At 32.3% G+C, this 18260-nt stretch overlaps 1 protein-coding gene across 2 annotated transcripts; it reads left to right on the top strand.

Annotated features, from left to right (window-relative positions):
- Positions 1-14: 14 nt before the first annotated feature.
- On the top strand, positions 15-17062 carry LOC140441855 (DNA excision repair protein ERCC-5-like). 2 transcript variants are annotated; one of them, XM_072532805.1, is made up of 5 exons: positions 15-155; positions 211-386; positions 4844-5558; positions 8930-10266; positions 15196-17062. In XM_072532805.1, the coding sequence occupies exons 1-5, from the start codon at positions 68-70 to the stop codon at positions 16951-16953; spliced, it is 4074 nt and encodes a 1357-aa protein (XP_072388906.1). In that variant the 5' UTR covers positions 15-67; the 3' UTR covers positions 16954-17062. The 2 variants fall into 2 exon arrangements, with proteins under 2 accessions (XP_072388906.1, XP_072388907.1); XM_072532806.1 differs by lacking the exon at positions 211-386 and having other exon boundaries at positions 23-151.
- The last annotated feature ends 1198 nt before the right edge of the window (positions 17063-18260 follow it).

Below are 18260 nucleotides of genomic sequence, written 5' to 3'. Positions count from 1 at the left end.
TTACCGACCGTGGGAAAATAAAGATTTTTGAGGTTCTGAAGATTTTTTAACAAGTTTCGTAAGTAATATGGGGGTCCATGGCCTTTGGAAGTTAATTGAATCATCTGGAAAGCCAATACCACTAGAGACACTTGAAAATAAAGTTCTAGCAGTAGGTACTTACACAGTGTTTTTATCGTTTGCTAATTGAATAATAATGTTATTATTTAGATGTTTCCATTTGGTTGCATCAGGCAATTAAGGGATTCCAGGATCATAAAGGAGCTCCTATTCCAAATGCTCATTTATTGGGGATATATCACAGAGTTTGCAAATTATTGTATTTTAAAATTAAACCTATATTTGTTTTTGATGGAGGAGTTCCAGCTCTTAAACGTCAAACTATTGTAAGTTTTTAATTTCAATTAAATATTCTATCATTTATAGACCTGTAAGACTTACCATAACTTTGTCCCCAAAAATAAATCCATTTTAAAATGAATCATTAGAGAAACATTTCTATTATGATGCATCCAGTACTTCATCTACAAAATTTTTTAAAATCTAATTCTATTTAGAACAAACTCATTTACAGTATTGATGTTATACAGTTTATGTACTTGGTATGCTTTATAATTTTAAATGTGTAGATCACTGTGGTGTGGTCAATCTTTTTTATCGTTTAATAAAAAGATTGACTTATTTTCTTTCAGTATAAGCTATTCATTTTTATTTATTTAGAATACACTTAATTGAATTATTTTATATTGATCTGTTACCTTTTTACGGCATATAAATTTAAATTACCAATATGTTATAGACTTTTATACACTAATCATATTGAAAGAAGTTACCCTTTTTTGCTTATATTTCATTATTATTAGCAATTTTAAAAATTATACCACTATTAACTTGTTCAAAGACTTACCATCATTGTCATCTTACCACCTTTAAAATATTTGATACCATTCTTACCAACTAGGTATTACTAACTATTTAGAAAATATATATTTTTTTGTTTCCATAAGTCCAGATAGGTTAAGATCTTTCATTCTTAGGTCAATTTGTTTCCTCTTGTTAAGAATATGTTCTTTCCAGGTGAGTTTTGAGTCAAGATGTATTCCTAGGTATTTAGTGCTAGAGGATTGGGGAAGTTGGATTTTGTTAAGTGAAACTGGGGGACACGGGTCTCTTCTCAAGGTAAAAGTCACTTAGACTGACTTTGTTTCATTCATTTTAATTCTCCACTTGTAATACCATGTCTCGATTTCATTCAGTTGTACCTGTAGAATTTTAGATGCTATAATTGGATTTTCGTCAGCTGCAAGGATGACAGCATCATCTGCAAACATGCCAGTGATGGTTTCATTAGTGGAGGGTAGATCTGCTGTGTATAGCACATATAATATTGGTCCAAGAATGCTGCACTGTGGAACACCAGATTTTATAAGAAAATTATTGGAATTACTTTCATTCACTCTTGTTCGGAATTCTCTCCCACTCAGATAGGATTTTAACAGGTTCAAGTAAGTGATGGGTAAATATTTCTTGATTTTGAAAATCATGCCTGTGTGCCAAAACTTATCAAAGGCTTGACTAATATCTAGAAAAGCAGCTGTGCAGTAGTATTTGCTTTCCATTGCAGAATTTATGGTGTGTACTATTCTATGAACCTGCTGTATTGTCTAGTGTTTTTTTCGAAAGCCAAATTGGTGGTTGGGTATCCATTCCTCCGTATTGGGGTCTGAGTTAATTTTTTGTAACAGTAACCTTTCAAGTATTTTGGATACGACTGGTAGTAGGCTTATTGGCCTATATGATGAAACCTTGTTTGGATTTTTTCCTGCTTTTGGGATTAGTATTATTTCAGCGGTTTTAAAGAGCTTTGGCCAGTAGTTTAATCGTAGAATAGCTTTGAAGATGAGAGTAATCAGTATGATTCCTTTATCTGGTAGTTCCTTCATCATCTTGTGTGTTATTTTGTCCAGCCCGAGTGGCCAGATGAGAGATCATAGTTCGGCATGACCTCCATGTAACCAGGAGAGATGTCCTGAGTGATAAATAGATTCAGCAGATCAGGTGTTTTGTTTGGATCTGTTGGCCAGTATGTAGGAGAGCCTTTTGCCAAGGGTGGTAGTTGTTTTCATGTATTAAGCTTACTAGTTCTCTGCCTTTAGTTGTTGTGAGACGAGATCCAAATAATATATGTTTGCCGTTGAAGTCTCCCCTTGCAATAAATTTATGTCCTAGATTTTCGAAGAACTTTTTGAAGTCTTCTTTTTTTAAGTTGTATTGGGGTGGACAGTAGACTGTTACGACTGTTAGTTCGTAAGACCTCATACTGACTTTGATAACTGTAGCTTGCAAGCAATTTTCAGCATACTTTGGTAGTTCTGCATGTTTAATAGTATTTTTTATCAGAATAGCTGATCCAGCGTGGGCTGTATTGTCTGGGTGGTTTGAGTAATAGGTTGTGTAGTGAGATATCTTAAAGTAAGTTTAACTTGTGAAATGGCTTTCACTTATTAACAGAATGTCAATTTCGTTGTGTAGTAGAAATAACTCAACCTCATTTTTGTGCTTTGAAAGTCCATTGGCATTCCACCCTGCTATTTTAATGAAGCTATTGAATTTTAGATATAAGCGTTGTCAGCATGTTTAGGACCATGCTGTTTTGTTGTAGTAATTATTGGAACATGTTTTTGAATTCCTCTAAGAATTTGTTCATCATATCATTAATGTTTGATTGTTGTTCAGTACCATTTCTTACTGCATTAGCATAGCTGCCTTGCGATTGTTTTGGGTAATGGGTTAGAGGCACTGATGTTGCTGTACGCATTGTAGGTCTAGTTGTTGTATTGTTAGCGTTTTGTTGAATATTCATATGATTGTTGGCATTGTTTGGCTTGAATAAGTTATGATAGAATTGGCATCCTTTGTAGTTGGCTGGATGGCTATTTAGAAAATCATGAAGGTAGGAAGGTTTTTATATAACCCAGAATATACTCCATGAATCCTTGGAATCCATTCCATTGCAAGTGTTCTTCCCTATAGATTAATTTTCGTAGAATTTGTCTGAGATACTTCCTATACCAAAATAAAGGTATTGGTTGGTCTAACTACACTTTGGGAGCTATCTCATGTGATTAAGGAGGTGGTTTAGTGCTTAGTTAACTTTTGCAGAAAACTAAGTGTTAAATTTTCATATAATTCTTTGAAATTTGTAATTGGATCATCACTAATTTTGGAACTTTCATTACCTGCTACATTATCTTCATAGCTTAAACACTTTTAGGTTATTATTACATTTATTTTCTTGTATATGCAGTATAATTTGTAGTTTTGTAAAATGTTGAAGTACAGTACGAAAGTAAAATTTTGCTTTAAAATTTTAACATATAATATGATATTACCTCCATGCACCACTCAATACCTTTCCAAAAATTTTTAAACAAAATTAATGAATATACACTTCCGATATTCATGATTATTCTTTCTTGTTTTCAATTAAAAAACTCTTCTCAAGTAAGTTTATTTCAGCTCTTAATAATGAGTGGTAGGAATTTTATGTTGTAAATTTCTGACAGTTACTCTCAAAATATTCTAGATAATCATACCCGAAGGTATTAAATATCTGGCAATTACAAGAGAACTGTAGAAAGAGAGCAATTTCAAAATGTGTGGTTCTGATGAGTATATCTAGATCATTGTAGTGTTTTTCTATCAAAACAGACTACTTCTTGCCTGACTGTTATTTCTCTAGTCAGGTAGCCAGTTGATATATATTTTATAGATATATAATTATATTTTGTTTTTATGTTCTGTATGTACACTGTATTTGGTATTGGGGGAGTAGTATACACTTTAAATATGTACGCAAAATGCTTATGTGGACAAACTATTTTAATATGTTTATATAATTGCAACGAAACAATAAACAAAATGATGAAGTGAATGGATGAAATTTTGTTTATAATTAAAATTTCAATTTGACTTAAGCTTTCTATATTTGCTTTCCACACGCTGTAAAAAATCTGAATACAATAGAAAAGGTTTTCTACATTTACCATTATTGATATAAATACCTAGGCATTCTTTCGGGTTATGCTTGATTAGCAATATGTATAGAAATTATGGATAAAATAAAAAAATAATCAGAGATTTTCAATGCATTAAAATTAAATACTCAATAAATAATGTAGACTAAAATACAACCCAATGTAAGTTTCCTGTTGCAGAGGGCCACATCGATCATATGAAATAGTTTAACTGCATGCTATAGCGGTCATCTGGCCTGTCAGAACCGAAATTATTAATCGTTTAAGTCAGTCACAGATGACCACTACGGGGTGGTGAGTATATATTAACATAGACCGAGCAGTCTGTAGAGCTAAGTGACGACACCATCTTTGTTGTTGTTGTTGTGTCTCTATCTTATATCAAGTAAGTATAGTAGCTTCTCTTTTTGTTTGGGAGAGAACGAGTGGGGAGTTTCAATGTGCTAGAGAGAAACAGATCGAACAACCGCAAAAGATGTTGTCACTGCTTGTGACTGGCATGCTCAGTCTAAGTTAATATATACGTCTATGGTTTAGTCTCAGTCGCCGATTGCCGTCCTGGCACTTAACGTGTAAAACACGTCATGATAGTACAACTTCAAAGATGGGCGCATCTAGAGTGCATATTAGTCATAAAAAAATTAATGCAATAAATGGTAGGTATGTCTATAAAAAGGAACATTCCTACAAATGGTCACTTGACATCTATTTATTACTCTTCCTCAATACCAAATAAAGTTTAATTATATCGATATTTCATGGTAGTCACACGTCATGAGTTATCCTATATATTTTGTTTATTTCAGGCTAAAAGAAATCAGTATAAATCAAAAAATGCTTCCGAAGCAGACAGACTTCAAAAACAACTTCTGAGTACACTTTTGAAACATACTGCAATAAGTAAAGTTTTATCAGAAAAAACCAAAGCGTCATTACCAGTCATAAAAAAGTCTAGTGGAAAATATGACAATCTTTATGCTCCACCAACAGAAGAATTTGAATCCGTATTGTCTTCAACAGATGACGAATTAGACGAGAGTTCTGAAACTACGACCACAGACTCAAGTCCTACAAAACAATGGGATCTACATACTATTGATACCACCAGTCATTATTTTAAGTCTTTACCTTTAGAGGTAAAACATGATATATTAACAGATTTAAAAGAAACTAGAAAACAAAACTCATGGGGTAAACTTCATCAGCTTCCTAAACAAAGTGATGACTTTTCATCTTACCAAATGAAACGGCTGCTAAAGAGAAAAGAAGTTCAATCGGCATTAGATGAAGTGTCCAAAGAAATGGGAGGAATGTCTTTATCTTTGGCAGAACTAGAATCTCTTCTCAAAGATCAGGGAATTAAGACTACAAACGATTCTAATATAGGAAAAAGAATTGCTTCTGATGATAAAACTAGGTATTTATATATTAAAGATATTCAAGAAGAGATTAAGAAAGCCGAAAAGGCAGATTCAAAAAATAAAGAGATGCCAGTCATTATGGAAGAAGAAACAGAAGAAGGTACGTAATATAAATATATTGATATGGCAATTTTTCAACTACCGTATACGTTATTCAATATGGTGAACAAATATAACACTTAATTGTTTAAATAGAAGTGAGAAGCAGTCACCATGTCGAAGGAGTAGGTATGACTTTAAACGGTGTAGCTATATTTCTGTTACATCTTTCCTTGTAAAGTTTTAGTCGGATACATGAGTGTAAAATAATATTTAAATCCACTACAGTTCATTGTAGAACGAAAATTAATATTGTTCCAAAAAAAACTTTGGAGGAATTGATGTGTAGCAACAACGCGTATTCCCCTGAGGAGTTGTAAAATTGTAAGCAACTCCTTCCTTCACAGTGCGGGGTGCCAAGATGCGACCGGCTATCCGGCATTCAGTAATTATCAGACACTGACGAGGAGTGTGTAGTTCTTTGCATAAAATTATTTCGTCGCCAACTTTCCGTTGGTAAACCTTAAGAAAAACTCAAACACTTATATTCGAGCACAAAATGCAATTTTTGTAGATTTTTAGCTGTGGTAGCTTGGAAATAAAACAATAATTAACTTAATATTAACTAAACAAAAATATTATTTTTATAAAAAAAACAACTAAAAAAATTATTCTAAATAAATAAATTAAAATTAATGGAATTTAAAAAAAAAATCTCTAATCAATTAAATGTTCGAGCAAACCACCATTTTGCGCTAAACAAAATCCAAATAATTTGTACCTTGGATTGCATTATGTGCTGCATGGGCACCATCCTGTTGAAACCAAACATCGTCGAAATTGACTGCAAGGTTTCGAACTGCTGAAATAATCTGATTGCGTAATAAATCTAGATCTTCTTCTGATGGCGCTACAACCCTTTGTGAGTCTTAGCCTGCTTAACAATGTTCTTCCATTCTGCCCTGTCGGATACTTTCCTTCGCCACTGCCTGATGCTCATAGAATAAATCTAGATACTTACGTCCATTCAGATTTCCCGTAATAAAAAATGGACCAATTATATTATCGTTATAGAGTCCTGTCCACACATTTAATTTGTTTGGGTATTGTGATGGGTTATGGAGTTTATGGATTGTAAATGAAGATTCTTCGGAAAACAAACATTTTTAAAAAAGTTATTGTTCTTATTCGATTTCTCCATCATAGTTTCACAAATTTTCATACGTTTAAAATGATCGTCTGGAAAAAGTTCTTGGGTGGCACTTTATAGTAATTGCATCCATTTCGTTTTAAAATAAATATTCCTTACAGTTCTCTCCTTTAGGTGAACTTCGTCCGCAATTTGTCTATTCGAACAAGGCGTTTCTTCAGCAGTTAAACAAACTTGCATTTCGCGTCCGACAGAGATTTATTTTGATGGTGGTTGATCCGTTGGACGACATTTCATACAGGTATTTATGCAACCTAAATTTTCTAATAATTGATCGAACTGTTTTATCTGTCGGAATTGGGCTATTTTCAAAAGCAGCAATAAATAACTGTAATATTTCTACTGCAGAATGGTTCCCATTTGAATCTTTTCTTTTTGAAAATATACGCTTGGCATATTGATTATTTGTTTTCAACCTTTTACCACCACAGCTAAAAATCAAATACATAGATAAATAATACAGTATATACAGATAGATAGGCAACTCAATGTATAACTTTCGTTTATTAGCACCACTTGCGAGTGGAGTCATTACTAATCATCATTTGGCGGGAAATTCAAATTGACATCCCTTTCCCCATACCCTTTAGCGCCTCTTGCGGGCTATTTCGTTACTAATTAAAGTTGACTGGAAAATTGAAAATATCTTATTATTTTCCGATGAAATAATCTCACATATATTATTAAAAAATAAAAGGTTATATAAAAAAACCACAATTTTTTCTAGATATACGTGTATTTATTTGTTGTTTAAGATAAAACAGTTATTAACTAATTACATAATATTTATTACATTTATAATTTCAAAACCAAAAAATGTTAAATACTATTGTTTGCTTCCTGAAAATTTTTAAACAAGAAAATAGTTTGAGTTTCAGTGCCAACTTACTATCATCATCCATGGAATCCTATGCATTTTTGTAATTTTTCCATGATTTGTACACAACGGTACAAAACAATAATTCACCATGTTTTTCTGGCACAAAATAAAAATTCTTTCCCACAATCCCACAATAGGTAACTAAAACTAAACTTTAAAAACCAAATAACCAACTTACATGACAATTACTAAGAATAAATACAAACGAAAGTTAAAGATAATAAAATAAAATGAAAAGCTGTAAACCAACAGAAGATCTGTATTACTTTTGACACAATATACATTTTCTAATATTATATTATTTATCTATGGGCATGATCAAATAGATAGACCGTAAACATAATGTACAAATAACCTCCGCCTATTCTTTTGAGGGGAAATCATGCAATCGTAGAGGGGGCACACCGTTTATACTATCTGTCTGTCTACTGAAGTGTGTTATTTATTTAGCTCACGCTGTTATCACATATCAGTTTCTCAATTCACTGTTTTTTGTTAATTAATCAAGTAATGATATAATCGTTTAAAAAATAACAGTTACATAATTACTTCATGTAAGTTTTGTTGGAGCAATATTAATTTTCATTCTACAATAAACTGTAGTGGATTTAAATATTATGTTCACTCATGTATCTATTCGACTAATATTTTAGGACGAATGATGTAACAGAAATTTTGCAACACTGTTTAAAAGTCTACTCCAACCTGCGTGGATTGCAATCAGCCCTGATTTGTCCTTTGTTGAACATAGGCCTCCTTTAGATATTTCCATCTATTATTGTTCTGAAGCTATTTTCTTGTGGCATTTTAAATAATTACTATTTAAATGGGAATAAGCCACAATTAAAGGTTAAAGTAAGTTTGTTGACGTTTCAATTTCCACTTCGGAAATCGTTCTCAAAATACAAACATTATTAAATTTGTATTTTAATTATAAAATTAGTAAAAACAATTTACTAATGTTTGTATTTTGAGAACGATTTCCGAAGTGGAAATTGAAAAGTCAATAAACTTACTTTAACCTTTAATTGTGGCTTATTCCCATTTAAATAGTAATTATTTCCATCTATTTCTCTTCTGCATATCTGCTATCCAATTGGTCGCAATTGTTTTGAGACCATTGGTTCATCGTGTTGAGGTTCTTTGTCTTTCCTGGCTTCGCTTGTGCTCAACTCAAGCAATTTTTTTGTACACCTGCCGTCTTCCATTCTTGCAACATCTGCAACATATGTGCTCAGTATGGTATATTTTGAGTATTTTTGAAATTTTAAAATACATTTCAATGTTTTATCATGTTTGTTCATGATGTTCTATCATCTTATCATTTTTTCTTTCTTTTTAGAAGAACTAAAGAAAGCCATACAATTATCCCTTGAGGAGATTCCTTCTACTTCTAAAATTGAAGAACCAAAAATATATAAAAAATCAAAAGCTGATATAGAAGAAGAAGAGGAGCTAAAGCTGGCTATTCAGTTATCTCTTGAAGGTGATCAGTCAATTCAAAACAAAAAAGCCAAGCATACATTTTTAGAAAATTTCAATGATGAAGATTCTGAATCTGATTCAGGTGGTGATGATTTTTTACCAACGCCGAAATCTAAAAAAGCGTTACATAAAAAGATGTCTTCAGCTCAAAATTATATGATGGAGTATAGTGGTTTAACACCTGCAGAAATAGATAGAATTCTGATGACAAATAAAAAAGTTCCTTCGAAACCAACTTTTAAGAATATAAAATTAAATGAGATGAACAGTCATTCAATAAAATCATTACAAAACGAAAAAAGAATTTTAGCTGTTTCGGAAACTGTAGTAGACGTACCAGAAACTAGAGTACAAGAATCAATGCTAACTATTAAGCATGTAGATGATTTTAAAGAAAAACCAATTAAAACGCAAATTATTGAGAAATCTGATACTATAGATGAAGTAGAAGTTATGTCAGAGAGTGGAGAATCAGATGATGGGCAGCAGCCAATTAAGATTGTGGATAATCCAGAAAAATCAATTGAATCTCATAAAGAAATTATTGAGAAATCTGAAGACATTAAGGATGAAGTAGAAGTTATGTCAGATAGTGGAGATTCAGATGATGGAATTCTGCGTCAACCTATTGAAATTGTTATAGATCCAAATAAAATAAAGCAGGATGGTCTTGATGATCTTTTTGATGATATTTTTGATAAACAAGCTGGTGATCAAATGGATAATTCTACTTCTGCTTGTAGCAAGGATAATATACTCGAAGTGAATATGCCAGATCCGTCATTCAAAAATGTTGAAAATAATGTTAAGGATACTTCTACCGAGACGCACGACACAAGCAGATCTGAAAGCGATTCGTACATTCAGGAAATTGTTAATAAATCAGAAGAATCATTAGATACAGATTATTCAAACACAAGTAAGATGCAAGAAATAATTGAAGAAGATAAAGATGAAAATATAACAAGCAAAATAATAGACTTAAAAGTAGATGCAAATAAAGTAATAACTAACGATAAAGAACATATTCAGAATCCACCTAAAGATGATCTAAAAATTCCCGAATTAACAGTAGAAGAAATGCAACAATTAAAAGATACATATCAACGTGAAAAAATAGATCTTCTAAAAGAAAAATCCAACAAAGAAAGATTGGCAAACAATATAACAGATCAAATGTATCAGGAGGCTCAGGTAAATATAGTTACATAATTTTTTTATTTATTACAGTTTACAATCTACTCAACAAGTACATATTTATTAATATGTAATATTGTAATTAGGAGATATCATCATAACCCACGATACACAAATACCGGTATGCTATTGCGCACGCTAGCTCTATCTCTCTCGCACCGTGTAACGTCACTTGCGAAGCAAAGTTTCTATTAGAACACTAACGCTTGCCCTGTTAATCGGTTAATATCAAATATATAGGCAATCAAATATATAGTTACAAGCATGAATATTTGGCATTATATTATAAGATGTATAGTTTACAATAGAGAGTTTTTGTGCAAGCAAATACGTATACGTAACGTATCTTTTTGACATAAGCATGCGCATTAATGGTTGAACTAACGTATCTAGATACGTATTACCGTAACGGGCTGGTATACGAAGGTAACCCAATGCACAAGGGGATCTTACCCGATTACCAAAATATCAACATTCACATTTCATAAGCATACGTGGTACGTGTTTTTTCACATTTGTGGTTAAGTATATTTGTTTTGATTTTTATAAATAATGGAACGCAGTAGAAACGACTTCACTTCACCAATGAAGATGATTTGTTCTTGTTGAAGGTAGTCGTAGGCAAGAACCCTTACGATTATCCATTCCAACTTTCCACCAGAAAGGTGGAATTTAATCCAAAAGCGAAAAATATTTTTACATTTTATATCAGACATGGTATCAAAATTCAAGCGGCCGTATAGTCGTGCAAGATGTGGAGAAGAAGGGCATCTTCTATGTCTTCGTCTTCTTCATCGTCAATATAGTCATAGCAATTAATAATATCGCGTCCATCTCAAAAATTAAAAATTGTTATGAAAATATTTGTTATTTATTTTGAATATCAAAAATAGGGTTAAATGACAAGGACAAGACCATCGTTACGTTGCGTGCAGAACTTTAACTCTCAATTTAACGTTCATCTTCTTCAATACGTTAGTTCTTTGCGTATAGGGAGATACGTTACGTTAGGTAGTTACAAAAACTCCCTAATTTTTTATTTTTTCTTGGGTGTAGGTTTTCTGATTATTGGAAAATAAAAAAAACTTTTTTCGGCTTTTCGCTACATAAAGTGTGTATATTCATATTAATGTAGGAACATAATGTATTTTCAATTAGTAAGCATAAAAATTAATTCTATTTTATACGTCTTTCGATGATCGGATTCATTATTGAACTATTTCCAAAATCGTGTATTTTGAAGAAAGTATGTAGAATGGTTAAATATTAAAAACACTTTCTGAATCACTTAGTTAACATTTAAAATTAGAGAAAATAGTTTAAAATGAATATATTACCTGAACATTTAAAATTAGAGAAAATTGTTTTAAATGAATGTGTTACAAAATATTTTCGAACTTTGACTTGCATTTTCCAACATTAGCTCATTCATTAGCATTCAGTATTGAATCCGGTCGACAATTGATAATAAAGATTTATTGAATATTTTATACTACATTATTAAAATTTATTTCTTAAGTTAACAAACTTTTACATATTTTTGTTGAGTTTTCTTTAATAGTTACTGAAACTAATCTGTCTGTACATTTCTCTTAATCTTACATATTATGTGCGTGTCCTACTGAGACATAGGAGTACCTCAAATGGTATTCTCAAGCTGAGCTAAAGTTTTCTGAGCCAGCTGTTGAAAGATTTTAGGTTTTTTGATAAAGAGCTTCCATGGATTGTACAAAACAGTGATTCCATTTTTAGTGTAGCTTCCCACGATTCTTCGTTTGGGTCCAAAAGAGAACATCTAGAGACTTTCTGTCTCATGTCTCATAAATTTTTGTAGGGTTTCCTAAACTATATTTATGTTTGAATTTGTATGCAACAAAACCAGCAACATACTTCAAAGAGTCCCCATGAATTTTTTCTTTCACCTCATAATTGTATGGGACTTTCAAAACGTCATCGTCAATTATATGATCCTCCTCCAAGTAGTGAGCTTCTATAAATTTCATTGATGAGGGTTCTCAAGTATTTGTATTCGCTTACTTTTTCGAGTTGGGTACCGTTTATTGTGATACTAGCGTCATGTATTGGATTCTTACTGAAGGTCATATTTGGTTTTTTTGACGTTCATCCTTATGCGGTAGTTATTACATATCTCATTCATACTTTCAACTAGATGTTGTAGATCTTCCGCTGTTCTTGCCATTATCACAGTATCGTTAGCATATCGAATGTTATTGATAACTTTTCCATTGATTATTATCCCTTCGTTTGCATGTGAGAGAGCTTCTTGGCATATATGTTCGCTGTAGATAGTAAACAAGAGCGGTGACAATATACAACCCTGTCGTACTCCTCTACGTATTCCTATTTCGTCCGATGTTTGGTCTTCTATGTTTATATTAGCTCGCTGATTCCAGTGCAGATTTAATATTATTTGTATGTCTCTGGTGTCGATGTTCTTACCCTCCAGGATTTTTTTGAGTTTATTGTGGCGTACTTTGTCAAAGGCCTTTTCAAAGTCTCTAAAGCAAGTTTCGGGCAAGTTTAATCAAATATGGAGGATCTGCAAAAACAAAAATATTTAAAGACATCACAGGGGTGATTAATTTGTAAAAACAATTTATCTACCAGGACAGGGAATCCTACATCTCGAACACCGTAGTACCCTGTACTGTTGCTTTGCAGGTGACGTCATGCGCGTCAGAGTACACATTTCTATTCCTTGAGCAGCATGCCAGTATTTGTGTATCGTGATTATCACCATTAGCCGTTTTGAGTCCACTGTTCAACATGAGCATGCCGTAAATAATTCCATTGCTTCCAGTCTTGAGCGCTTGATGTCGCTCGACCATCTTGTTGGATGACGTCCATTTCGATAAGCATATGTTGTATTTCTTGTTTTAACCAGTATTTCAGGTAAAATTCACCCATCCATTTTGAAGATGAACTGATCGGGATGAATGAATAAATGTTGTGTTGCCAAGTGGTTTCTACTTCGTCTTAATTAAATTTACTTTTGAAAATTGTCTTTCACAACTTACGTTAGAATTTCAAAGTCACTCAAATTGGCAAATAGAGGATTGCCGTCAAAATATTTTATTTGATCCCCTGTAAAATAGAATTTATCGAGATTTTCGAATTCTATTGGAATATCCTGGTAATGTTGAAGATTTCTCGATTCGTCATCTATCTTTTGCATCGTTTATAATCTTGTGGATTAGAATACTCTTTCAATTCACTATCTAAATCATTAATATCTTGAGGATCAATTGTTTAAACATCCTTTCGCTGTGTAAATTTGTGATAAATACTTTATCACTTTGGAAAAAATTTTTAATTCCATAAATTTTTGCTAAACCCATTTCAAAAATGAGTGAAAAAGTTCCCATTCTAACTCATCCATTAATTTAAATTTTATTTTGCTTACGTTGCATTAATATGTTTAAGTTTAGCACCCGAAAAATGTTTGTTTTCATTTCAACGTTTGTATAATGTTATACGAGATGGTCGAGATAAAAACTTAAAGAGGATGATCATAGCATGGACTGAAATTATCGTATTATCTATTATGGTATAGGTACTATTGTATGTTGCGGACAAAAAGATAATTATCGTACACCTGGCAACGCAGGATGTTATTTGAAACAATATTAAATATGTTCGGTAAGATACGAGATTTACGTAAGATAAGAACTAGGAGAAAATATGATTTTGATCTCTGTCTGATTAGTGGAAACATAACAAAACATGTAGTTATGGCTACTAGTTATAATTTATCGATGATTTCCTAAAATTAAGAACCAGTCCTATAGTGCCATCTTATTATATCTATTAAATATTACGTAATAACACCTTAACATGTGATAGTACCTCTCATTATGCTCAATATTGATTGCTTCTTTTACCGTAAAATCCTTTTCTGTACATCAATCCATCTTTTCTATCAATTACTGTGAGATTAGGTTCACTTTTTTCAGTACTACTGGAGAGATACGAACTCAAAGCAAGGTTGTTTAGAGCAAATATGTTTATTTGCGTAGATAATTTTTAAATTTCTACCTAAAAGATTTTTTGTTCTTCCCCACATGACTTCTTATTGTGCCGTCTCCTGTCGAAGGTTGGCAATCTAAATGGGAATTGTAGCTTTGGAAACTGCTGCGTGAAAGATTTCTGTGAATGAGCAGTCAAGCCATCTTTCTTTCAGCCACGAGTTCTGACGTCTTTCTACTGATCTTTTGCCCTGTACTTTACTTTCCAATATGATTAAGAGTAATTCATATCTTTCACTTCTCAACACATGACCTAAGTATTGTATTTTCCTCTCTTTGATCATGCTTAGTAATTCTTTTTGTTTACTCATGCGCGGAAGTAGGTACCTCATCGTTGGTAACTTTTCGTACCCATGAATATGACGTGCATCTTAAAATCATATGTGTTTCTTCTGTTAGTATACTGTTCAACTTTCACAGCCATACAGCAAAACAGAAAAAACTTAAAATCTGATTCTAATATAAATTTTAGGCCTCTCACACATTACTTGTCAAAAACCAGAAGTTGGCTTAGAAATTCCGAAATGAAAGCTACATACAAAAATAATTTTAAAGCAAATTGAATACATGCTCTTGTTTTATACTAAATACTTCATCCAATTCCAAAGTGTTTTGTCCTTTTGAGCCTTCATTTTATTCCAGTGATATCAGGGGATGTCAAGTGCATTGCCTAGACATTTACATTTGTGATTTTAGGATAATAATGTTGTGAATTTGTAGTTTTAAACCTTTATGCTAAACTTTATCTAAAATTTAGGCTATGTCTAGGACGTCAGTGCAGGCTTTTGCTAAAGAAAAACCTGCAAATGATACTTGCTCTCATTAGAGAATTGTCACATTCATTCTTTGGTTAGTTTTTAATACTTTTTTTTCTTTTTAGGAGTTATTAGAGCTATTTGGAGTACCATATGTAGTAGCTCCGATGGAAGCGGAAGCACAATGTGCATTTTTAGACGAAATAGAACTTACAAATGGTACAATAACGGATGATAGTGATATTTGGTTATTTGGTGGTAAAACAGTTTACAAAAATTTTTTCAATCAAAGTAAATACGTTATGGAGTTCAAATCAGAAAGTATAGAACACCATTTCAAATTATCTAGGCTTCAAATGATTTTATTGGCACTCCTGGTGGGTAGCGATTATACGACTGGTATACAAGGAGTTGGACCTGTCACTGCGTTAGAAATATTAGCCAGTTTTCCTCCATCGGAACAACACGAATTTACCTTATCGCACCACCAATTACTCTCTGGACTTAAAGAGTTTAAATCTTGGTATTTAAAGGGCAAAACAGGAGGTCCAGGTCGATCAGTTTTAAAAAATAAGTTAAAGAATATAACATTTGCAGACCACTTCCCTAATCCTCAAGTTATCGAAGCTTACTTGGACCCCAAAATAGAAACAAGCAAAGACCCGTTTTCATGGAGTAAACCTGATATTATAGGTCTGACCATTTTTGCGGAACAAAAATTTGGTTGGACCATGAAAAAAACCGAAGAAATATTAAATCCTATAATTAAGAGATTAGAAGAAAACCACAGTCAAAAATCTATTAAAGACTACTTCAAAACCAAATTTAAAGTTGATCCTTTAAATATAGAAGGAAAAGTAAGTAAAAGAGTTAAATCTGCAATAGATCGATTTGGTAAAACTCAAGATGAATTAATAGCTGAAGAAATGGTCGAATTGGAAAAGGAAAAACGACTAGCCACAGGAAAGCGATCATTTAGTAAGAATAGCAAATCAAAATCAAAGAAAAACATCGAGAAATCATATAAAAATAACGAAGATACTAAAGAAACTGATATCGACCCAATTAAGTATAAAAGTAAAGAAGTAACAGATCAAGATACTGCAAAAGTACAACTAGAAAAAGAAATTAGCAGTAGTCATCTAGAAAGAACCGCAAAGAAAAGAAAAGAACCAAATGAAACGTCACATTCATCAGAAGAATTAAACAACAAAACAAAACAAAAAGAGAAGTTGAGGAAACAGACTGCTCAAATTAAAGAAGGAAAGAGAAAGCCAGCTCCAAGAAGGAAAAGAGATAACGATTCAAAATGTGTTTTAGAACAGGCTGAAGTGGAACCCAAAACCAAAAATAAAGTGTCTAATAAGAAATCACAGTCAGAGAGTAATTATAGATCTTTGGATCAACTGGAAGCCATTAAAGATTATGAAAATCTAGCATTAGAGCTGAAAAACAGAAGAAAGCGGAAAACCGAGCTAATGAAAATAAAAATCGATAATCCTGCACAGAAAAAACCGAAAATGGTTCCCCAACCTGTCTCCTCCGTTGAATATATACCACAAGAACTAAAAGAAGATGAAGATATTAAAATTTTAACAGCGACCACTTCGAATTCTGCTAGAATTGTAAACGAAATTAATACAGACGTTTTGAAGGTATTAGAGGAAAAACCAAAGTCCAAAAAAGTTGTTCCTACAAGAAGTTTACACACTAAAGATGTAATTCATCAACGATTAAGGGATAAATCAACTTCTTTAAGAAACAAAATTAAAGCCATTGAAGTGTACAGAAAATCAAAACTAGGTCCCGGATATGTTCCCAAGCGTAAGAAAACAGTTTTAATTCCTAAAGAAGATGCCGAATTATCTGAAGAGAGTGATTAAAATAATTTTTTAAATTTGCATTGATCGCATGGCCTTTATGAAAATTGTTTTTATTTTTGTTATATTTTTTACTATTTCTGTTGTTTTTAATAAATCAATTATATTTTGATTTTTTTCTTTATAACCTGAAATTCTTTAAATTATAATCTCTACATTTTTGTATGCGGAGGTTTGTTCTTTTAACACATTGCCTTGCAAGTCCTCACTTCGTCTAAGGACTAGCAACCCCAGTTAGGGGTTGGAGTCCTACGTTAAAATGTGACCAATTCTGTTTATAACTTAAACATCCTAGTTCTTTAATACGAAAGATGTAATTCGAAGTTAATCTAATTACATTTAAAAGGTTTTTACCCATATATTTACGAGCCCCTTTCCATATCATTTGGCCCAACGTTAGATTGATAATAAAATAAAATTTTAGAAAACAAAAATAAAAACGCAACGTAAATTTTAGAAGTTTTAATGCATCTAACAACATTTTTGAATTTCCTAATTATAGAAAATATTTTATAACGTAATGAAAACTATTGATTAAACAGAATAATAATAAATTAAAAAAAAAAAGAGAATATGTAATATTAACAAAAAAAAAAATGTGAAAGTTTACCACTGAGTTACATCCCCTTAATTTTTAATAACATCCACAATTCTTCGAGGCATAGTTTTTACCAAGTTCTGACAAAATTGTAATGTCAAAGAATCCCATATTTCTAGCAATTTTTCCTTCGATTCATTGACGGACGGACATTTCGCGCCACAAAGTCTCTTTCGGGGACAAGTCGGAACTGTTAGAAAGCCATTCCAGAAGTAGTATGCCATGGTCTTCAATCCATTTTACACTCTTTTGAGGTATGACAACCTGCGCCGTACTGTTGGAAGACAAAATCTTCCGCTGATGTTAAACAGTGTTCCATAATCGGTAAAAGAGATTCTTCTAAAATATTCAAATATTTGTCTGCGAATTGTCTCCTGCTAATGACGCTAATTGGAAAGGCTCGAGCTGCTTTTGTTAATATGAAGGACATTCTGGGAAGTCATGACATTAACTTAAACCTGAAAATTATATTGGTTAGATGCTACATCTTCTCGATACTGCTGTACGGAGTAGAGACTTGGACTTTAAACAAGAGCAATACCGATAAACTAGAGGCCTTCGAAATGTGGATATACAGAAGAATTTTGAAAATACCTTGGACAGACAAAGTAACAAATAGTGTAGTTCTTCGAATAATGAACAAAGAACGGGAGCTGTTGATCACCATCAAGAGAAGAAAGTTGGAATATATTGGTCATGTGATGAGAGGGAA

This window comes from Diabrotica undecimpunctata, chromosome 5, assembly GCF_040954645.1.
Source record: "Diabrotica undecimpunctata isolate CICGRU chromosome 5, icDiaUnde3, whole genome shotgun sequence".
Taxonomy (NCBI): Eukaryota; Metazoa; Arthropoda; class Insecta; order Coleoptera; family Chrysomelidae; genus Diabrotica; species Diabrotica undecimpunctata.
Note: the sequence above shows the minus strand (reverse complement) of the source record. Positions and strands in the feature narration are given on the sequence as shown.

Bases quoted from the DNA above. Each gene is read 5' to 3' on its own strand.
- LOC140441855 (XM_072532805.1), top strand. From the start codon at position 68: ATGGGGGTCCATGGCCTTTGGAAGTTAATTGAATCATCTGGAAAGCCA. The intron at 156-210 runs GTACTTACACAG...GTTATTATTTAG, and splicing joins AAATAAAGTTCTAGCAGTAG to ATGTTTCCATTTGGTTGCAT. The intron at 5,559-8,929 runs GTACGTAATATA...CTTTCTTTTTAG, and splicing joins GGAAGAAGAAACAGAAGAAG to AAGAACTAAAGAAAGCCATA.